This window comes from Cyclospora cayetanensis, unplaced genomic scaffold (assembly GCF_002999335.1).
Source record: "Cyclospora cayetanensis isolate NF1_C8 unplaced genomic scaffold, CcayRef3 CcayRef3_contig_92, whole genome shotgun sequence".
NCBI lineage: Eukaryota > Apicomplexa > Conoidasida > Eucoccidiorida > Eimeriidae > Cyclospora > Cyclospora cayetanensis.
In genome coordinates, this window is record NW_020312766.1 from 46,854 (window position 1) to 69,479 (window position 22,626).

Sequence of the window (22,626 nt, forward strand, 5' to 3'; positions counted from 1 at the left end):
ATGTATGTATCGGGCCAAGTTGTGCTTGGGCACTTTCCAGTACTCTAACTGCTTTAAGCTTTTAGCATTTGTTAACGACTCGTAGTGTTGCTTTTCCGTAAGATGCACCTTGGGGAGACATGGAATAGTTTTGTTTCTGATAGCCTTGAAATTGAGTTTGGAGTTAAGGGCCGCCTTATCTGTTTGTACGCTCTTCACACCTGTAAAACGGGGCAGACATGTGGATAGATCTAAGCTTCTACCAAGTCGCTGTTCGTCGAGTATCCGTCTTAGACGTACAGCCTACCTTGGTAAGATACAGCCGCCTGCACATGTGTGGGTGGCCGGATAAGCTGATATAGGGACTCCTTCTGGCTGCATCAAGACTGCGCCCGTCGCTCGAAAATGACTAAACCCCTTTGGCTGCGTGGAAGCCCTGGGTATTAACTCTTTTTTGAATACAAGACGAGATTCTATGTTTGCTCTTGGAGTCGCAATCAGCTTGCAAGCCTATCTACGAAGTCCTGTAGAGGTATGCTGCAGTACTGCATAGGCAACAGTAGGCGGAAAGCGCTTCGAGCACACCTCAACAGCCAGCCGATTGAGGCAGGTTCGACCCAAGAGCATCGTACGATAACAGGACAGCTCGAGCTCGCTTTTGGCAAGTGTCGTCTTGTGACTCGTTGGGATGCTGCTGTGCCTTTAAAATGCCTTCATGCCTCCCCCGACTCACACTCACAACCACTTAAACCGCAACACCGTAACACTGGTACAAAATTGAACTGAACGGCAAGCGTGCCGCACTCAAGCGCGCACCATTACCTTGCGCTACCCTCTCAATACATTTCAAACTCGTGTTCCCAGACCATGAGATGGGCTGTTGCCCTGCAGGAGCGGGAAGCAGATTTGCGAAACCTACGATGAGCGGTGGCGATATCCGCGTTGCTCAGCAGGCCACATCCGTGTAGAGTGAGATAGTTGTGCAGGCTTGCCACTGACGGAGCCACCAAAATTAATGCATCTGATTTCTTTGCCAAAATTTCTGCCTTGAAGTCCCGCCTTCAGTGCGAATGCGCAAGACAACAGTGGCTGGCTGCTCCTGCGCCGGCAGCACAGAGGAGCGCAGAGCAACTAAAAGCCGTTTATAGACGCTCGGCGGCATTTCAACTGGTGCGAAAACTAGAGTAGCGAAGCTTCTATTCTAAAGAGGCTTCTAATCCTATGTACAAGCTTCTGGCCCGTTTTTCCTTAAAGACATATTTGGGCTGAAAGGGCCATGGAAGACCGCAAAACTAAATAACTGCCATAGCCTCTAAATAGCTACCGTAGGCGATCTCAGGGGACCATGGTCCCCCATACACCCACCCTCAGTGCATGCAAACGCCGTAGAGACGTGCACTGGGCATTGATAGGAGAGCGCACGAAAAAGTCGCTTTTCAGTTCCTCCCACCTGACGGCTGGATGTACAGGCTGCAAACAGGCTGTGATCTGCCCTCCTTCGCGCCCAGATCTTTGCTCTGCGTTGATCTTTTGCCACTGTTAATTCGAATGAATGCACTTAATTACCCATGCTTAGACGGCAAACGAGAATCCTCTTGCATTCCCGGGGCTCCCGACCTCCTCCTTTGTGGATTGGTTTTTGTTGCACCTCCATTCAGTCCACTGACCTCAGCTGAAAGGCCTTCTCCTCCATCAATCCTGTACTCCCCCGTCTGCAGACACGGGCGGACAAGGGAAGGCTCTTAGGGTTCGAAGCACGACGCCGCCAGAAGGAGGGGATTTCTTGTGGGTGCGCTGCGATTTGGCTCATCTTATTGCTGACTGGCTGTCGGCTGGAGGCGGAGCCCACTTACCTCCATTGTGCGCTGCTCGCTACGGCTTCCTCCTCCTTCAGTGTCGGCGACGCCCCTGGGGGAGACAGACACGCGGAGCAGCAAATGCTCTGGTGCTCCTAAAGGGGTTGCAGCCTGTGCGTGCAGTAGCAGCTCATATTCAGGACGCATTGTCACTCTTCAAGAAAGAGAAAGGGAGAAAGAGGCTAGCTATTCATTTTCCCTTCCTCACAGGCGCCGCCTCATAAGCCAGTACTGAGGCCGTAGGATACTGGGTGTTCAGCAGCCCGTGTCTCGGGGCCGGACTGACTCAGATCCACTGCCCGTACATGAGCGAACACGCTTTGCAATGCATCCCATAAGGCCCATCTGCAACGAGCTTTGTGGGCTTTTAGCCAGTATATACGCTGCATCCTGTGCAGCAACGGCTGCTGCAGGGGCAGCTCAGGCTCGGTCGTGTTTCTAATGTACAAGGTTGCTCTTCAGGCAGGCCTCCAAACTCTGCCGTGATATAGCTGCCCTACAGGTGAGATACGGACAGCTAAATGCCTAGTGAAAGCGCCCATACACGTGTGTTTTTTCGTGAGACGCAAAGCCTCCCTCTGCAGCAGAGCGCTCGTCTTGCTAGTTTTGGGGGGAGTTTTTGGATTCGAAAAGGGCGCAAAGGGTTCAACCTTTTATAGGGTAAGCAGCTGTAGCAGCTACCCTCTCGGGGAGGACCCCGTGCACTCCACATAAAGACTCCTAGCCCCAGACTCAGCATAAAAACTAGCAAGAGAATCAGAAAGTGTCTTAGCCGGAGAGCTTTCCTCCCCCCTCCCCCGCCCTCCACTATTCACCCTCATCACTGTAGCGTCCTAACCTCATAGTAAGCATTACGTCGCTGGGATATGCCTCTTGCCGCACGTTCCAAGCATGCGAGCATTTACCGGTACCCGGGTGCACGCGGCACCTTGGCGAACTAGAGAACTATGCTTGGCCTCACTGTGGGGTGCTACCAACCCTATTCCATGCCGCGTAGAACATGCCAGCATCTAAGCCAATCAGATGGCATTCGTAGCCTATTTGTAATTACATGCACCTAGTTTACTTGCAGTAGGAAGGGCAGCGTGGCACCCTGACGCATATAGGTGACCTTCTCGGCCACAACGCCTGACATGCAGCAAGCCACACGGCGACCTCGCTTCTTATGCAGTAGAAAATCTGTGGGAGACAAAAAGGCCCCAACGTGGGCGCAGGGACTACTGCAGCGCGCCGGCGCCACTGTGGAGTCAAGAGTTTCATGCGTCGTGAACGCAGGGCACGGCATTCTCCATCTTCCGAACTATGTGCGCAGGTACACGCCTCTCCGTCCATACGTCGGTGCGTGCCGCAAGGCTGTTGCATGCATAGGATGGCCTGGGAGACACCGAATGCTCTTTTCGCGTGGCCGTGGTGTGAAGGAGATCCTGGGGCCAGGAAACCCCAGCACCCCATCCTGTTCAGTAGATTCTTCTCTTCCCCCAGTCAGCCTCTTTGCTGGCATGGCAGATCGACGGAGAGGTGAAAATTGTCCTCGCTGCAGCTAATGGGGATACTCGCCGCCTTTTGCATGCACAGAAGGGCGACCCCCCATGAGGCCCACGAGTGGGGCCCCCTTCGGGCGCAGTGCATGGGCCCCGCAAGGCGCTCGTCCTTCGCGCAAAAGAGGAACTCATCCAGGCCTCTTTCAATGTTCGAAGGTTGATTTACGGTGATTAGGACCTTTTTCTGGTGCAGCCGCTGTGGCGCGGCTCCTCATGCAGCATGTTCCCCCCGGCATCTGTCGTGCTCCTGCAGGTGTACTAGGCACTTGATCGCCTGCGAAGGGCGTTCAAAAGGTCGTTTTGGAGGCCTGCTAACGGGCTTCCAAACGTAGAGGATCTTCTGGAGGGAAACAGCAGGTCTGCTGCAGCAGTCAGGGTGTTTGGTGTCTCTTCTCGGTGCCCTAGCGTCGATTCAAGTTTCCTTAGCGCTTCGCGCGCTGGCGGAGGCCGCAGCCGCCGCCACACTGTACTCCCAGCTCACACCCTCGCAATCTCGAATTAAGAGCTGGACAGGGCTGAGCAGAGGCCAGCTGCAGCAGGAAGATCGAGCGCTAGGGGTGGGAGGCACAATGGTGCTGAGGACGCAGACCGCGGTTGGTGCGCGAGTGTACGATCTGAGCGCCTTTGGGGGCGGTGTAAGCGTTTTTGAGCGGCAGAGAGATGCTAAACGGAGGAAAAAACAGCCCTCAAAGCAGCAGCAGCAGCAAAACCACCACCAAGAGGCCCAACAGGATGTGGTGCTGCTTCAGGATTTTGAATTTCCAGTCGCTTCCTCCTGTGTTCGAGTCAGCCCAGATCTGAACTTTATTTGCGCTACAGGAGTATATCCTCCGCAGGCAAGTATCCCTAGCCCCGTGCTTGGGCAGACACCGTAGCGCCCGCGTTGTCGTGAGGCTGATTTTTTTTCGCTTCTGCTGCTTCCTGAAAGGCCTCGAGTCTCAAAGGAGCATCCCGTCTTGTCGCAAAAATAAAAAGGGGCACTGCGGCTCGGCTGTTTGCTGTGTGGGGGGCTGCTTCTTTGGGGTCCAGCAAGGCCTCTTTTGCTGCTGTTCTGGCCTTTAAGCGGCTGGGAGCTCGCCGCCTCGTCGAGTTGCGTGCGAGCCGTATGCATGCGCAGCGTCTCTGTTTTCCTGTGTCTTCAAAGCTGCTTGCGCTTATCTGGCCCTCACGGCGTGATGCGTTTTTGATGTGCAGCTGCGGATGTTTGATGTCAATGGCTTGGGACTTAAGTTTCAGCGGGGTCTGGACAGCGAAGCCGTCGATCTCCGTTTCTTGAGTTCGGACTATTGCAAGCTGGCAATCTTGCAAAGGAGTCGCTGGATTGAGCTGCACGCGCAGGGGGGGCGGCATCACCGGGTAAGGGAGGAGAAGGCATCATGAGATTCGCGGGTAGCTCCTTAGCGACTCGTTTTTCCCCTTTTGCTGCTTGCTTGTGTGTCGTGCCCTGTCCTTTCCTTCCAGTCGTGAACGCGGCTGCAGCAGCGCCTCGCTCTCGTAGGCAGGCTATCCGTGTGACTTCTACCTTTCCGTATTGCTTCCGCCTTGTGAGGCCTTCATTGAGCGGTCCCGTTTAGCTTTTGCAGGTACTTCTAGCTTTATATCTTTCGGGCTGAGTGCATGCAGCTTCGCGTTCCCACCGAAGGGACCTCCATGACGTATTTGCCGTGGTCCGCAACGCTCTGCTGCAGCAGCAGCAACAGCGCTACGAACAGTGACAGCAGCAGCGTCTATTTGCTGGACTTGGAGTCTGGATCTTTCCTAGAGCCGTGGCAATGCTCTTTCCCCATTGGCCACTGTTGTTTCCACTCGGAACTGCTCCCCATCGTTGCCGTCGGGGGGTGCGTTGCTGCGTGGAGTCTCTTGCAAGCCGCGCTGTCGTTTGTGTCGGGCAGACGCGGGTTGCTCTTGTTGTTTCTGCTGAAGCACCAAAGTATCCCCAAGGCCTGCTGCTTTATGCCGCTTGAGGGAGGCTCGACGCGCGAAGAGCCTCGCAGCGAGGTCTGCTGCCCTGCCCAGCATGCAAACGCTTGTTGCTCTCTTGGCTGCCCTCAGGTCCTCGGGGCAGGTTGAATGCTTTGACGCAAGGAGCGGCAAGGCGGTGACGGTGCTACAGGCCACAGATCGCTCTGCGTAAGGCTTCCCATGCATGCGTTTCGTATGGGTAGCGCAAAGTGCTAGAAGAAATTCAGGCAGCCCATGTCGTGCATTCCCCTACGCGTGCGCATGTGAAGGACGCAGCATAGGCTGTCGCTGCACAGGGGTGTATGGCTTCCATGCGCGGTGAGCGCGATCCTTCGCATATGTAAATATTTATACATGTGTGTGTTTTTGTCTCGCCGTGTGATGACGGGCGACCACAGATCTGTTACTGCCGGAGCCTTCTCAACGGAGTCTTTGGAGATGGCGGTGGGAACGAGCCAGGGGAAGTGTCTCCTCTTCGACCTGCGGGCCTCTCGGCCCCTGCTGCAGTTCGAGCACCGCAACTTCGCTGCTGTCAATACACTGCAGTGGCACAAACCGCCGGCAGCAGCAGCAGCAGTCACTGCCGCCACTGCGACTGCGGCAGCTGCAGACTGCGGCCCGACAGCCCCGCAGCCTTTGCACGTTGCCACAGAAACGGCCGGTGGGGGAAGGAGCATTGCTAGCTGCGATGGCGTCTCCATTAAAGTGTGGTCTGCAAGCACTGAAGGCTGCAGCAGCACTACCTTCCCACGCAGCAGCAGCAGCACCATCGCCAACGCGAGACTCCTGGCGAGCATCGAGGCCCCTCTCGTGTGGGAAAATCCCGTGGCACCCCGAAACGACAAGGAAGAAGAGCAGCAGAAGCAGCGGCAGAAGGAGCAGCTGCAGCAGCGGATCGTGCGTTTCTCCTCATTCGCCATCTATGGAGACTCTGGTCTTTTGCTGGCCGCAACGGATCACAAGCAAATGGGGGCCTTCTTCTTGCCCTCTTTGGGTCTCGCCCCTAAGTAAGGTTTTTCTTGTTCGTTGCATGCGCACTGTGTCAGGCGTGTAATCCTTTTCCTTGAGGCTGCTAAGCTAGCGGCTTTCATTGAGGCTTCAGAAATATTAGAACGGCTTCCTGGGTGTATCGCATGGGCGAAAAGATCGGCTGTGCCGCTGCAGAGCAGAGACTGCGAAATGCCACCAAAGCGTGCGGACGGCCTTCTTCCTTCCCCACCCCCACAAGGCGCTTGGCATTTCTGCAGCGGCGTGTGTTGCATGCTGCGATGGGCCTCAAAAGTAGTATTGGGGTTTGGATTTGGCATCTGAAATGCGGCCAGTGTGAAACTAGCGAGTGCGTCCTTGTGGCTTGTTGCGTTGGCAGGTGGTGCCCGATGCTGGATGGGCTTACGGAGGAGCTAGAGGAGCGGCAGCAGGCGAGTGAGGGCGCAGCCGCTGCTGCAGGGGCTTCCTTCGCGTCTCTGCAGTTCCTCACGGAGCAGCAAATGCAGCAGCTCAATGCCCATCAGCTCATTGGCACTCCCCTTGTGACGCGCTATCTCCACGGTTACTTCATCGCTCGCGAACTCTATGACCAGCTCAAGGTAAGCCCTGCAGTTCCTCACAGAGTGGGGGGCTCACCGCGGTGGCTCGCGCTTGTGGCGAGGCTAACAAACGCAGCTGCTGATCGCACGCTGGCTGGCGCCGGTGTCTTGACACAGCCTTCCCCGACGGCTGTGAAACGGGTTGGAAGGCCAGCAACTTAAGGCCCTCCCCCCAGCTCAGCTGCCTGGGGAGGGAAACTGGCGATGTGGGGGTATGGAGGGTGAAGGCACGCGCATTTGGCGGAAGTGATGCATAGAAGTCCCTTGTTGTGTTCCGCACTCTTCTTGACTGCAGGCAGCTGCAGAACCGTTCGCCTTCGAGACGTACAGACAACGGAAGATCGAGGAGCGCCTCGAAAAGAAAAAGACGATGCGTATCCAGGTCAGGATAATTCCCTAAATACCGCCAGACAACGCAACAAGCAGAGTTATTACTCGGGCGAAAGGCGCGCGTGCTGGAGGGCTTTTCTGTGGTAGTGCGTTGGATGACGTCCAAGCTCATAGAGACTTCAGCTCGCTTGCGCTAAACCCCTTCAGGTCAGGAGGAAGCTTCCAAAGACGAATGCGGAGTTTGCAGAGAAGCTGCAAAGGACTCTGGAGGCAACAAAGGTAACACATATTGGGGGTCGAATAGTTGTTAGTTGGCTTCTTTGTAGGCGGGCCGCTGGTGTTGCCTTGACGCGTGCTGCTAAGGGCGCTAGTAGGGACGCAGTTGTGTAGGCTAGACATCTGGCGTGTCTTCCTGGACTTATTGCCACAGGAGGCCTCAAGCAAGCGCGACAAAAAGGAGGCTGCCATTGCGGCTGGGCTGCTGGAAGACACCCGCTTTAGTCGCCTCTTCTCCAATCCGGATTTCCAGTTGGAGGGGGAGACTTCATAACGGCTGCGGCGGCAAGAGGTGCGTGGCGCTAGTGCTGTCTCCGGGGGTGGTCTGCTGCTCCTCACGTCGTGTCTCGCAGCACAGAAAGGAGACGAGTAGAGGGGATCTACAACGCTGCCAAGGCTGCCACTGGCTGCGATGGAGGCCGAACAGCCAACAAGGATTTGCATCCTTGGCATTAGGATGTCCTTGTGCTTCTTATGCCTGGTCTTTTCCTCCTCCTCGTGTGCTCTTGACGTGAAGCGACCCCGTGCTCTGCGTGGGATACAGCTTGCATAGTGCCAACTCACGAAGGGTGGCATTATTTTGAGTGCAATACTAGGCCAACTTGCATGTCGTTGCCAAATAATGCGGTGGCTGCTCTTTGGGGCCTGTGATCCGAAGTGAGTATTAGACTATGGCTGCTATGCACTGTACAAATTTGCCTTGAACTGGCTAGTTCTGAACTACTATGCATGCTAATTGACCACATGACGCGGATGCCCGTACCTTGATATCTTCGAAGGAGATGCTTATCGCTTCACTCTACGGATATAGCACTTCACGTGGGTCTCCATAGGAAACCACCCAGGCTCACGATGTATATAAAAACATACTAAGTTACTGGGTGTCGCTTCAATAGAGCCCCTTATGACGCTCCAGCATCCCGGTAGAGGGACATCTAGCGTGTACTGGGGAGCTGCTACACTCTTCAAGCAGTCCGAGTGTTTGTTCACACCCAGTTGCGCATAAACATATACATATATATATACATATATAAGGATAAGGTGTGGCTAGAGAGCAGCAAATAGCTTCTGTGAAGCGCCAAGCAGACACAATGTGTGCTGGGTGCTAGATGCTACGCTCAACTAGCTGTGAATTATAGGACTGCTTAGAGGGTGTAGCTGCACTCATCTTAGTATTTCCTCGCATCTCATGTTGGGAACTTTAGATGGAAGCGCAGCTTGGCTGTTCATACGCTGAATCAAGCGACTCTTGTTGTAACCGGCTATGCTACATCTTGGCACTCTGTACTACACCACTGAATTTTCAGTAAGTGGCAATGAATGGGTTAAGTGGTTTGTCTGTGGTATGCATAATTATTAGAGTGTTCCTTTAGCTTAATAACAAACGCATTCTTGTTTGCAGGTGCGCCAGACGCTAATGTGCAACTGGCTCCCCCTGGAAAAAAATCTGATGAGCGGGATCAGGGAAAGGTACAGGATGCTCAATAATTCTATGCATATGCTTGTTCTGAATTTGGAGTCAAATGGCTCCCTACAGAGACCCTAGCTGGTGCGTTACCCGTTGAAGCAACCAAGCAACCAATACTGAAACTCAAAGGCAAGGCATCGCACTTTGCTAGCTCTATTTCAATCCGAAGCGGCCTCTCTTGAACGAATTTGATAGGCGAAATTCTTTCTTGCCCTTAGCGACAAACTGTGCATGCAAGCAGTTTTCAAGCGCGTCTGCATGGAGTGGCTTACGAGTCGCCATGCTCGTGGGGTTGTGTAATAGAAGAGCGATACCAAAGGCATAGGTGTAAGCCAGAAAACTTGAGCGGAAGGAGCTGGAGAAGCTTTAGGTTATGAAAAACGGAATGTCATGCCGCAGAATTCACACTGATTAGCCGGGACAGGAGGCTAGTGGATTTTTCTAGACCACGAAAACATATGGATTCCATGCAACAGTACTTGGATGAATATACATGAAACGCTTACTGGTCACACATAGAATGTAGGCGCTAGGACTGTGCACAAGGACAAGTAGAAGAAAGTGCAGCCTGCACGCTCGTAGCGTAGTAGTGTGTGGTCGTAAAGTAATGCAGTGGCATAGGTACGGCTACGTCTCATCTGATCTCCATAGCTGGAGATTCAGATGTATCCATGTGAATGAGTTGAATTATATTTCGAGGGCACTTTCCTTTCGAGTTGCGCGCTGTGATTTTGTCGATTTCCACCACATTCTACTACCGGCTGACTGCGCGTCTTTAGCAGTGGAGAGAAGATACTGAAGAATCTCCTTAATTTTGAGTGAGAAAAGTACTAACTTCGGTCATGTAGTGTATTCGCTTTTCTGTATACCGGAACCAAAACAATGGCAGGACGTTGTGATCTGAAAGGAAATACAAAAGCAATAGAGCTTCAGGCCCTGCGTGCTCATTCAACATTCATCAAGTGTATTGCTTTTAAGCATATGAAAGGCGTCCAAAGGTAGAACATTAGTAACCAAATATAGTATTGGAGAGGCGAAAGCAAGAAAACGCAATGTGTTCCGATGTGCATCGGGCCCGCAGCTCGTGCTGCTGCCATACCAGCCAATCAACACCAACCCAAAAGGAGCGGCGGATGCTGAGCGCATGTGTTTCTTCAGGGTTTGATTCGCCATGGAGAGGTTTTTCTTTTGCGAATATTGTTAAGGACAGACGACCTCCACGCCCATCTCTTGAGCAAATAAGTCCGCTCTTTTGGAGCCTCTCGCTGCTTTCCGTCTGTGGTCTGTCCTGCAGCTGCCTTCTGCCGGGCGCAGGCAGCAGGCGGCGGTCGGCTGGTTCGGGCTCTTCTTTCGCTCTTCTTTTCAAAAGTTACCAGCAAAGTGCCCTTTCCGGACCAGTTGGACTCTTTGTTCCGACGCTTCTGCCCTCAGAAGCTGTGTAGTGGGCACCCCCGCAGGCCCTGGGCTGCGCACTTGGCCGCACCATTACCCAGTCACTTGCATCTCATTCCTTTCCCTTGTTTTCGTGAAAAACGCTTCATACACTTTAGAAAAACATATTGGGGGTTAATGCGGGCTTCCTACCTTTCCTAGAGCCCGCTGGAGCACCTTAGGCGCGCACGCGCGCTGTCCGTTCCGCTTTGCAGGTGGCAGCTGCGTTCGCTGCGTCTGGCTCAATTTGCACTTGTTGGTTGGGCTTCTATTTATCGTAGCGGTGTTGCGGGGGCCTTTTCGGGTATCGAGTCCCCCCCGGAGAGTCTTTGGCTGCGCGGAGCTGATCTACAGGTGCTGGTCACTGACAATCACACCGAGGAACAGCCCGTACAGCGCCACGCCGCGCCGTTTCTAGCCAATTTGTTGCGGAGAGCCAGCGGCGAGAGGCTGCTTTCTCTGCGTCGGCGGTGTCTCTCCACCGCTAGAAGATGGACGGGAGTGACCGCGAGCCAGTGGCAGCGCACATCCCCGTTTCCGTGTTTACCTCACCTCCAGTCCCGCACAGCGGCGACCTTGTAGCTGATCTGCCCCCGGAGTATTCGGGGTCTGGGGACTGCTGGCGCGCTCTTTACAGCGCGCCATCGGAGCGGCCGCCGGTGGGAGGTGCCCCGCATGCTGCTGCAGTGCCTCTTCCTCTTTTGCCTCTTCAGGGGGTGCGAAACGCATCGGTAGGGACAAGCCTAGTCGATGCGTGTATCCTTTTGGGTCAGACAGAGGGTTCGGCATGCGCGGGCGACTCCCCGCTAGAGAACGCCGTGGGCTTCTTGGAGCCCTCGGAGGCCTCTAGGGCCCCATGCCTCCCCCGGAACCACAACCAGGCGATGCGTAAGGCTGCCGACAGTTTTTCGTTTCAAGATACAGACGTCACAGCCCCTCCGGGTAGGCCTCCTGCCGCTTGCATGTCGCCGTGCATGAGGCTGTTGTGGCACCCTGGTTAAGGCAGGGGGAGGAGTTGTTTGCTCCGTCTGGGGGCAAGAGAGAGGTACTACTCCTGCTGGGTAGACGCGTAGCTTGCCCTTCTCACTGCCTCCGCCACCCCCTCGCCGCTTTTTCTGCGGGGGGCCCTGTAGGGGCCTCTTGCAGCCAGACTGCTACGACAAGAGCTAAGTGCTTGTTCTGCATATGACGCTGCAGCGCCTGAGGGGCATGACGCGGCTCAGCCGAAGACTCGAGAGGAAGTCTCGTGTGATGTCTGTGTTCTCACTGGGCGGCAGCAGCAGCAGCAGGGGCTGCACACAGCCAGCTCCACAGGTGTGTGTTTCGTGTCTGTCCTGCTGCCGTTGCCGCTGCTGCTGCTGCGCACGGAAGGGTGCCAGGGTTGCCTGATCGGGCTTGCGTATTGGGGAGGGCTTTTATTCGTGATGGCATACTCGGTTGCTGTTGGCAGGCTGCTGCACGACAGAGGACCAGCAGCAGCAGCCACTTTGCTCGCCGTCTCCTGCTACCGATGCCACACGCGCTTCCGTACGGGCAGCAGCGGGAACTTGTGTGCCCCAGTCCACGCGCATGCCTGCCATCTCCACGGGCTTATCTGCGGCAGCTGCAGGTACATTGTAGGGGCCGTTTGTCGTCCTCTGCTGCCGTAGTCGCATGGCAGTAGTGTGTCGCCTCTCTCTTCTTGAGGCGGCACGTTTGTAGGCGCTCCGATCCGCGTTTTTGGGGCAGCTTTCATGTAGATACATTCATGTAGCCTGCTTGGCCTTTTTTAGCTAGCTGGGAAGTCTGTGTGCTAGGTCGGGATGGCTAGCCCTACGCGTCTTTTTATGGCGTCTCTCTATGCCTCTCAGCGCCCACTGGGAACGATGCGTCACCCCCATCGAAGCAGCGGACGAGCGGCGATGCCGCCTTCCAGCTCACACAGGAGGTCCCCCCCCCTCCCGTGGAACTGTTGCTGCCACTGCGTTCGCCAGGAGGTGCTGGTGTCGCCTCCGTTCCGAAGGCATCCTGTTTGAGTCTCTGTCAACTCCCCCCGGAGTCGCCTTACTGCCGCATGGACTCTGCGAACGGCAGCACGTACGTTGCGCATGAGGACGAAGGCGGATCGCAGTCTCTGCCATCGCCAGACGTGGAGTGGCCGGATGGCGATGCGACGGCAGCAGCTGTTGCAGCTGCCGCCGTTGCTGTAGCTGCTGCTGCCGCACCCTTTGCTGCCGGGGAGGCTCCGGCGGCTGTAGCAGCAGCGCCCCCTGCTCTTGAAGGGGCAAGCGCTGCAGCAGAGGGCACATGGGGAGGAGGCCTTATGCAGGGAGCAGCAGGCACTGCAGCAGGAGCGACAGCTCCCTCCGACATCCCCACAGAAAGACGGCGGCATCATCGCAGCGGTAGGGCTGGCGGAAATGCGCGCAGTGGTCGCAACGTACGTGTTGGTGCGACCTCCGCAGTGCTGGCAGGTGTCTCGACAGCTGGCGACAGCCGCCGACGGTTTGATGGGAGGACCTCCGCTTCTTTCAGGAGGGGCGGCAAGCCGAGGCGGCGTGCGCATAAGAAAGGCAGAGATGCCAGGAGACAGCAGCAGCTGCAACAACAGCAGCCGCAGCCTCTCCGGCTGACATCAGAAGTTCTCATGCAGCTGGAGGCTCGAACATCATCCCGTACGACAAACAGGCGTACTTTTGGGGGCAGTGGGATGTTTTGTTCTTGGAAGGTGGAGAGAGGCTGCTGGCTCTTCTTGGGAGAAAGGGGGAGGGGAGGGGGTGTGTGTGTTTATTGGACTGTATGCTTCAGACAAGCGTTTGGACGCCGTTTTTTTTGCGCAGTGGAGCGTTTTTAAATTGTATTGACGTGGTTTTATGAGTCGCGTTTCGTTTTGTGTGTTTTTTCTGCTGGGACTCCCCTCTGTCGATATGTGGCGGTCTGTTCCGCTGTATGTGTATGTCTGTGGGTTCATACATGCATATCCATGTATACCTGTAGGGGTGCATGAATGTGTTCATGTCGGTGTTGTGCAGGGGGTGTGTGTGTGGTTGGTTGTTTGTTTGCTGGCGTGTGCAGTTGTGGAGTCGGGCCTGGGCGTTTCGGGGGAAGAAGCACTTGCGCCTTCCGGAGGGAGCGCTAGAGGAAGTCGCTCGTTGTCTTTCTTTTGGTTGGTGAAGCACCGTGCAGAGCAGAACAGAGAGGCGGCAGGCGACGCGCGCCGTCAGGCAGCCTTCCAGCGTGCAGAAGCTGCATGCAGAGATTCTGCCGCGGGAGCAGCGGGGGAGCCGGCTCCCGTGGAGGTAGATGAATGCAGCAGTCAGAGTCAGCGAAGCAGCGAGGTTTCCACGAAGGGCACGGTGAATCACAAGTGCAGAGAGGACGATGTGCGCATCAACCTTTGCGAGAATCCATCAGACTTGTGGTATGGTCTCAAGATGCAAGATGGACGGCCTGTGATTGTGCATTCGCGTCCTCGACATCACAGTCGCAGGCAGCACCGGTACAGACACCCCCCGGCTGCGGTGGTGGATTCGGCAGCGCTGATGAGCGGGAGCTCTGCAGGCTGCGCTGCTCCACCGGCGGCAGCAGCGGGAGCAGCTCTCCTCGCTGCGCTGCCGCAGCAGCAGCAGGTGCAGCAACCTTTCACGGCGATCGCCGCCCCCCCCAGGGGGTTCCTCGCGTCTGCGCAGCAAGGCGAGCTGCAGCTCCAGACGCAGCCGAGCAGCAGACACCACAGGAGGCATCATCGTGTCAGGAGTCACAGAGACGCAACAAGGAGGCACAGCGGGCACAGATCCTCGAGTCAGCTCCCCCTCCCCGTGGGAAGCGAGGCGCCGTCTCCAGCAGGCCCAGTTGGGCAGCAGGGGCAGCAGCAGTTCTTGCTGCCATCGCCGCTGCCGCAGCACGCGCAGCTCCAACAGCAGCAGCAGCAGCAGCAGCACATGCAGCCGTTGCCGCCGCAGCAGCAACTGCTGCAGCTGTACAGAGAGAGGAAGCGAAGGCACAAGGAGCGAAAGCGCTGTCGCTCCTCCTCCTCGTCTGCCGCGGCTGCCTCGGTGCCGCCCAGTGGCATGCAGCAGCAGCAGCTGCTGCAGCTACAGGGGGGGGGCGTAGCGCCACTCCAACTGTTCTCCTCGGGTGTGCAGAAGGAGAATAGCAGGCGGGCTGAAAGACGCCGTCGCTTTCTTCCCAGTGCAGCTGCTGCTGAACACACCGGCGCCAGTGGGCCTGTACAGCAGGGCAGACAGTCGGACCGCGTGGTGTATGTTCGCTCCCTCGAGCCGCTTGCAGCAGGAGCAGCAGCAGCAGCTGCTGCTGCAGCTCCCGCAGGCGGCGGCAGCAACAGCCTCAGCAGCAGTAGTAGGGCCGCATCGAGACTGCCTCTGGCCAGCAGTGCGCAGCTGGTGGCGTCTCACGCCATTGCCTCGTCTTTTCGATCTCAGCAGCTGCCATGCTCAGCTGGTAGCGAGTCTGCAGCAGCGGGATCGACGCAGCAGTCCGCAGGAGTGTATCCCTCCATGGGCATGGGGAGATCTCTGCTGCAGCAGCAGCAAGTGCAACTGCAGCAGTTGCAACTGCAGCCGACGGCTGCTCCTGCTGGGGAGTCTGCACAACAGCTCTTCAGGCCGGCACGCCGCCTCAGGACGGAAAATGACAGTTCGACTTTGGAGGCTTTCGCGAGTGCATCGGCAGCAGCGCACGGCGGATTTAAACCCCCCGCCCCTCTGACAGTATCCCAGAGAGCCTCTGCAAAGCGTCGAGGGCTTGCCGCACGCGCTTTGGCGTATTCAGCGTCTTCTGGAGTCGCGCATTCAGGAGGATTGGGGATGGCAGTTGGCACGGCTCCGGCTGTCGGAGGGGGCGAGGGTAGCGCAGCGGCAGGGGGCAGCACGTGTGGCTCCCACGGCGCTGTTGCGTCTACTGCTGCTGCTGCATCTACTGCTGCTGCTGCTGCGCAGCCTGTGTTTCCTGTGGCGAGTGGCGGCAGCTCCAGTGCGCAGCTGCATCTTCAGCAGCCGTCAAGTGCCGGCGGCTATACGGGCTTGCAAGCTGCGGCTTTCTGGGAAGGCCGACAGCAGCCGCAGGCACCGATATCGGCGGCTCCAGGAGTTGCGCGTCCAGTGCCTTCTTACGGCGATTTGGATGCGCAGCAGCCAACGTTGAGGGGCACACAGAGCAGTGGCTACTCCCGAGGGGGGACTGGGATCGAGGCGGGTCCAGTCCTCGCGGCAGGGTTGCACGAGGGGACGCACGGCGCAGTCAAATTGAAGATGCATCAGCAGCAGCGGAGGATGTCGGCAAGGGAACGTGTGCAGTGGCAGCTAGCGAAGAGCAGGGGCATGCTGTAGCAGCAGCGGGGGCTGCTCATGGGTGGTTGGGTAGGTGATGGTGTAGGGAGGCACTGTGTCTCTGCACGGGGGCAGCGATGGGGAGGGAGGCGTATCACAGAGCGAGGTGCAGCTCCTCCCTCCTTCGTTGCCGTCCGGTTGTGGCTGTGCATTCGCGTGTTTTGCACTGTCGTGGAAGCGCTGTGTTGCCTCCCCTTTTCTCTAATGACCATGTGGTTGCCAAATAGAGAGAGGTGCAGCTGATGGGCAGCAACCCTCTTTGCTTTAGAGAGAGTCTTTTCCCTTGCATTTGTTCAAGGCAAGATGCGCTGCAGAGTGCCTGTGGCGTGGTATCGGCTCCTGTTTCGGTTCTTGTAAGGCGCACAATTGCACACATGAACACGACGTTTCATGTTCTCCATGTTTTTGTCTGGAAAAAATACGGGAGGGAGGGGAGGAGGGGGAAAGGGGGAGGGCTATTGTGTGTAGCTAGCTCCGGCGCGTGCGTCGTTAACAGTGTGGGCGCAGTAACGCAGCTAGCTCTGGCGCGCAGTGGGGGGGGTCATTGAGGCAGCGGCATATGTGCAACGCAAGTCTGGCCGAGACGAACATTGGGGTGTAGGTTTATTGTAGGAGAGACCCCATGGTAGCAATGCCAGAAGTTGTCACTATTGATGGTGGGCTGCCGCTGCACAGCCTGTATGTGCAGCAGCTGGATTGACGAATTTTTGCCCTTTGTTTCCCCATAGCGGCTGCTCAGTTTTGGATCGGGCATGTGGCGTAGCAGTAGACTCTACTGCCTGGATGTCGGACAGTGTAGATACTACTCTAGTCTCGCAAGGGCGGCGCAGCGACTAGGCGGCTGCCTGGTGCTTTGAAGAGGGCGTCGGGGGTGCGAGGCAGCCGAATTCGCCAAGAGTGCGCATGATGACCCTCGACTGCGCCTTGAAGTAAGTTTCTGCCGTTTTGTGCTGCGTTTTGCGGTGAGGGGGCCCTCGAAGTTAGAGCAACAGCATGCTGGAGTGTCAAGGAGAGAGAAGAGACCCCCACATGGAGCTTCGCACCTAATTAAACGCGGCGTTCTGGCGGCTACACGGCAGGGTGCGGGTGCCAAGTGGCAGAGGACTTTTGCTAGGAACGTGCAGGGGCGTCTGCGTTCAAGGTGTGGTATGAATCAGCACCAGCAGATCGCAAAGGTGTGCGTTTCTTCTCGAGTTCGTTGGATGAAGCTGTTAGCACTGTGCTACTGCCCTCATAGTGGCTAAGCATAGGCAATAGTCGTACTCAGGAAGGTGCTATGTGTGTAAACTAGGAAGCGAAACCGTAGATCTTGGGCGATGAACACGAACCCCAGATGCCCTGACCTGGCGCCGGGGAACGCATTGCCAGAATACTGGGAGCCTAAGAAGCAGTCTGCTTTTGCAAAGTGATCCGGTGCAATGAAGCCGCACAAGAGAGACCGACCGCCACTGCAAAAACACGAACAAAGGGTTGGCGAGTTACCTACTACCTCGAAATTGCTGCTGCCCTACCTCGACACATGCGTTGACAGCCAAAACTGGTGTATGAGGATGACACACCCAAACACGGCTTGAAGTATCATTCTACGGGTAGTGCACATAGCTACGTCTTTTCAATGAGATTCCCATGCGAAAAAGGACGTTTCTGCAACCATTCATGACCGGTAAGCCCTTGCTGCTCAGGTAGGTCGTTGATGCCTCTTTTTTTATAAGTCTGCGGCTTTGCAGAGGCGCTTTGGTTCCATTAAATTGAATGCTTACGAATAATATGTCAGAAACTTCGCAAAGCATCATCTACGCCGCAGGTGCCTTCCATTGCAGCCTCCAGTGACCGACCACAGACAGCGCGTGACGAGCAGACAGCGAAGTGCAATGACGTTTCTTTCCCAATGTCTCTCGGTGCGTGATCCCGCATCCTTCTACATAATAAGGAAGGCTTTCATATCTGCTTTCTCGAGGAAGGTGAAGCCGCTCGCAGCAGCTTCCTCGGTAGACTTGCCACCAGTAAGCAGCACGTCTACTCGGGGGGCTTGTGTGAGCGGCTTCAGCTTCCCGTTGAGGCATTTGCAACGGCAGCAGCCGCAACGCCATTGTCATCAACAGCTGCAGTAAGAAAACGCTGCTGCCCCATTTGCAAGTAATTCTTTTCCAGATATATGTATGGGAGCAGACGGTCGTGAGGTTCATCCTCCGCTCGCGGTAGCGTCCAATTCTGGATGGGCTTGCATACAGGAGACCTACAACGGCGGGCAGCAGTTAGGTAGTATATAGTGAGTGGCCTTTCCTCCCCTTATTTGTGTGATCCGGACGCAATTATCTGCGCTGCATTTCCTCGCGCGGTCCTCGCTCGCTGCAGCGGTGATACAGGGAGCACTCGCTGCAGCTCTCTACTTTCAGGGTTGCGCTGCCCTGCAGAGCTCTATCTCAGCTTTCCCAGACTCTGCACCCACTGCACCTGCCGCTGCTTCTCCAGCAGCTAGCTGGTGAGCCTAGGCAGCTGCCAGTCTCCCCGCCGCCTCTTTCGGCGCATGAGCGACCCCTCTATGAAGTGCCCTATGGTCTTAAAGGCGGATACTCTCTGCCGGCCTTCAGTGCGGATTCGTGGGACATAATGGGAGAGACCTACCTCTGGTTTACGAAGGATCCCTGCGGCATCATCTGCATGCTTTTGGTACGCCAAAAACTCGAAGGCGCCTCGCCAAACACCCCCCTCCCCGTCCCTCTCCCCTCCACCCTCTAAACCTCGACTCATGAACGCCTCTGCCCTTCGTGTCGTGCATGCATGCAGACGCATGCCCTCTTGCTTTTTTCGAACTACACTGTTACCACATGTCTCTTAAACTGGTAAGTGAACGCGCACGCCGTCAGCCCGAACTCTTGGCCTCCTACCCCAGCCTTGGGCACAGCTTCTCAGACATGGTGGCTCGTTCTCGTATTTCGAGGAGCAGAGGGGCCGTCGCCTCCGCCTCGCTATCCCTTGGTTTCTTCCAAAAACGCGCAAAAAAGAATGCCGCTTGCCACGCTTCCGATGCTCCTACCCCACCCCCCCTGCCGCGTGTCTCATCAGGTCAGCCTTGAGCTTCTGGCGGTTCCTGATCATCGCCTTCTTCGAGCTACTGGCAGGGCTTGCGGCAGTTGCACACCTCAAGTGCGCACTGGGAGACCCCGGGGCAGTGCCTCTGGCGCTGTCTTCGGAATCTCCCGCAAAAGAATTGCAGATCCCAGGAGCTCCCACCTCCCACGCAGACGCCTCCGTACAAGAGCCTGAGACCAATGCGTCGGCCCTTCAGGGGGGCGAGCTTCCCAGCCGGAAGAAGTGTGCTCTTTTGCGGCTTTTTGAATTCCTGTGCTGTCCGCTGAGCGTCGTCAAGAGATTCATAGGCAAGCGCTGCAGAGACACCTCGCGGCAGGGGCAGTGTGCCTTTTGCGGTACAGAAAATAGGCTGTGCAGCCCATGCCGAGGCCATTATCTCTCTCTTTTTCTTTCTTTCTTTCTCACCTGCACTTCTGACTTGTAATTTCATCTTCAAATTCTAAACATGGACGACGGTCTTGTGAGATAGACTGCGCCGCCACTGCCGCTCGTCCCGCAACCTTTCCCAGCAGCTCGGATATTTCTGTGCTCTGCTTTCTTTCTCACGTGCCTCGTGTGGGAATCATGTGGCGGCTCTGTATTGAATGCCGCGAAGGAGGGGCCTTGTTTGCGCGCTTTCTCTTCCGCTTGCTGGTAAGGGAACGTTCTTTCAACTCCTCAGGATCTGTTGCGCATGCGGCCTGTCGCTTCAGGCTCGAAGCGGATTCCAGCGACAGCGATTACAAGGCAAGAGGATTCTCTTGAAGAGGGATGGGTGCCTCCGATTTGCAGACACTGCGAAACGCCGAAGCCTTTGAGGGCACATCACTGCTCTGGCTGCAGGCGGTGCATCATCCGCATGGATCACCATTGTGCGTCGCATCGCAGCTCGTCATGGGGGGAAGGGGGGTTGCTGACCAGGAGCTTTTTGTCTTGCCTCGAGACGTCTTTGCCCTCACGCAGGAGTACTTGTCTCGAAGAAACCGCCTGTGTGGTCGAAAACTTCTAGGGGGCTCGTGGTGGGGAAGGGGGACTGTGGCTGCGGTCGCTGTTGTTGCACTGCCCTGGTGTAACTGCTACACTCCGCGTGGTGGACGCTTCTCAGGCCCGTGGATCAACAATTGCGTGGGCTTTCTGAACCAAAAGTATTTCCTGCTCTTCCTCGTCTACGTCAACCTCATGTGCTGCACGGCTTTCGTGGTCTTAGTCTGCCGCGTCGTCACCTGCGTGGATACCGCTGCGGCAGAGGGCTTTGAAGGCACAGCGTGGACTGCTGATCAGTCTTCGATCTTGCCTGAGGGGATGCCTTCCAGTGTCGCAGAATACGGAGACGCTATCCAGGAGACTGCCAAGTATCGCGCAGAGCCCTACGCGGAGCAGCTGTCGGCTGAGGCTTCCAACAGACGCTGGAGAATCCCGCAGAGCAGCCACGCTTCGCGGGAACTCCCCGAAGAGGCAGTGGAGGCAGTGCAGAACTTGGGGGCCCCCCGAGGGCCCCGACGGCTGCATGCAGCCGAAGATATCGCTCAAGGCGTTTTGTACGCCGCCCAAGATCCTCTGACTAGATGGATGCGACCCCGCTATTTGGAGGGGGGAGGAGCGAACTCTTCAGATCAGGAGGACGCGGCTTTCCAGACGTCAGTCGAAGGAGCAAGGCGGAGCCACTACCGCAAAAGACACTTCTTGGTGAGCCGCATGCTGGACTGCCTGCCGCCTTGCCTGTCTTTCTCCCTCTCTCTCTGTCTCTCTCCTCTGTCTCTCTGTTGCGTTTTCTCTCTGTTTTGGAGTTTTCGGCTGCCTCGCTGCAGTTCTGTGTGCGCCTTCTTGTACTCCGCCGGTCTCCTCTTTTGAAGCGCTGCGGGGTGGGTGGCAGCAGCAGGAGGGCAGTCTTTTTGTTGGTACACAGCAGATTCCCTGCCGTCCAACACAGAGCCCTTTGCATGGATTCTGCTGTCTTGTTACATGCCGCAGTGCGACGTGACTCTCCAGTCGGCCGTTTTCGGAGCAGTAAGCTCTTGGAGTGGCTCAACGCTAGGAACGTCTCGCGCTGCGCTTTGTCGACGCTTAGGAGCTCGGGCTTATTGTTGGAATTGCATGCGGCTCAGGCCGTAGGGTGCATGTGGTGGGACGTGTATGTGTATGTGTATTTATATGTGTATATGTATCTATGTATATGTGTATGTGTATTTATATGTGTACATGTATCTATGTATATGTGTATGTGTATTCATGTATATGTGTGTATGTAAATATGTGGATATGTATTTACATATGTACATGTATCTATGTGTATGTATCTGTATTTATATAACTGTGTGTATGTAAATATGTGGATGTGTGTCCGTATTCGCCGTGCGTGCCGGGGGAGCTGACTGTTCTGCATATGGCATCTGTCGCATTTGGGTGTCTTGCCGCGTGCAGATGACCTGCATGCTCGCTTTCATTTTTGGCCTCTTCACGATCGTCATGTTCGTAGACCAGCTGAGTTCTATCCTCGCAAACACCACAGGCAAGGAGTATAAGGCCCTGCACCGGGCAGTTGTCTGCGGGGTGCTCATTTTGTCGAGGCATGTGGCGGGAGCGGATTTCAGGCTACAGGCTGGGGGAAAAAGGCCGCAAAAGGGCATTGTTCCTAATTCCTCCTGCAGGGAAGGCAGCAAGGAACGCTGCCCTTTGGAAGCTGGGTGGTTTTTGCATGCTTCGCTTGTGGCGAGGCGTCTCTTGCTGCTGCGATGCGAAAATGGGGTGCCTTTTTTAGTGCGCGTTTGTCGCTGGTCTTGCGAATGCCTGTGCAGCTGGCACCGTGCAAAGGGGGACCTTTCTGCATGCGTGGTGCTTGTGCTGCAGCCGTGGAAACCTTGAAGAAACTGCGGAACGAAAAGAAGACGGGGTCACAGCTTTTGCAAGAGGTCTTTGGAGGGCCGTTAGGCGTGCACTGGTGTGTTTTCCCCGGGAGCTGGTGGAGTCGCTCTTTTGCTGCTCCTTTTCTCGCACTCTCACTGGGCCTGTCCACACGGCTGCGTGTTTCTCTCTCCAGTGTCTCTCTTGCGTGAGGGCAAGGCGTAGGCTGGGGGCTTTTTTAAGGCGCTGGTCTGTCTTTGCACACGCGGGCGATGCCTCAGGTTCCTGCCCACGCCAGTCACTTCTTTCCAGCTCAAACGGTTTACGGCGGAGCTGCAAAAGTTTCCAGGTTCTGCCGAAGTCGAGAGAGGGAGCCAGCTGCACGGCGGCACCGCCGTTGCGTCGGTACGATCAGCCTACGAGTCTGGAGCGTCCAGCTTCCCCCTCTCCACCAGGCGGGGCCGTAGTCCTCAAAAAAATGAGGATTTGCAGTATGAGGAGGCGCAGGGGGGCACGCGAGGGGACGGCCCTTTGACCCCTGCGAATGGACAGCACGGCGAGGCAAGGCGCGAATTCCGACGCTTGCTTAACAAAAAGGAAGACACGGAGAGTTGTGTCTTTTTTAGAAAAAAGGCGTGCACGTTTGTTTCGTGCTGGCCAGTCTTCTGCCTGTGCTGGGGTCCCTAGTCTTTCGTGGGGGCGCCTTCGCTGTCTGCAAGTTTCTACATAGTCCACGTGCCTGCGCGCTGCCACCTCCTTGTTGTGTTTTTCAGAGCTTGGTTTCGGGAGGGGGAGGCCCCTCGGTGACGGCGCTGGGCGTTACACCTCTGTGGCGAGAGGAGGCACCGCAGCCCGAACTCGTCGCGGGGAACCAGGGGCGTCCCCTTGTTTTCACATCTCCTATTCTGTGGGAGCCTCCTTCTGCAGCTCCCTGCAATATATCAGACGCAGCTTTCG

The 22,626-nt window shown here is 56.3% G+C and overlaps 2 protein-coding genes across 2 annotated transcripts; both read left to right on the plus strand.

The window, feature by feature from the left end:
- The first annotated feature begins 3,945 nt into the window (after positions 1–3,945).
- LOC34620571 (nucleolar protein 10) lies at positions 3,946–7,804 on the plus strand. The gene is made up of 9 exons (XM_026336087.1): positions 3,946–4,212; positions 4,571–4,732; positions 5,000–5,214; positions 5,429–5,506; positions 5,737–6,345; positions 6,705–6,924; positions 7,220–7,306; positions 7,462–7,533; positions 7,685–7,804. The coding sequence occupies exons 1-9, from the start codon at positions 3,946–3,948 to the stop codon at positions 7,802–7,804; spliced, it is 1,830 nt and encodes a 609-aa protein (XP_026191872.1).
- Positions 7,805–12,268: 4,464 nt separating this feature from the next.
- On the plus strand, positions 12,269–20,940 carry LOC113147017 (glycine, alanine and asparagine-rich protein-like). The gene is made up of 7 exons (XM_026336088.1): positions 12,269–12,397; positions 12,468–13,083; positions 13,406–13,876; positions 14,239–14,387; positions 14,689–14,737; positions 19,934–20,297; positions 20,682–20,940. Exons 1-7 carry the CDS (start codon positions 12,269–12,271, stop codon positions 20,938–20,940), a joined length of 2,037 nt encoding a protein of 678 aa, XP_026191873.1.
- Positions 20,941–22,626: the final 1,686 nt, after the last annotated feature.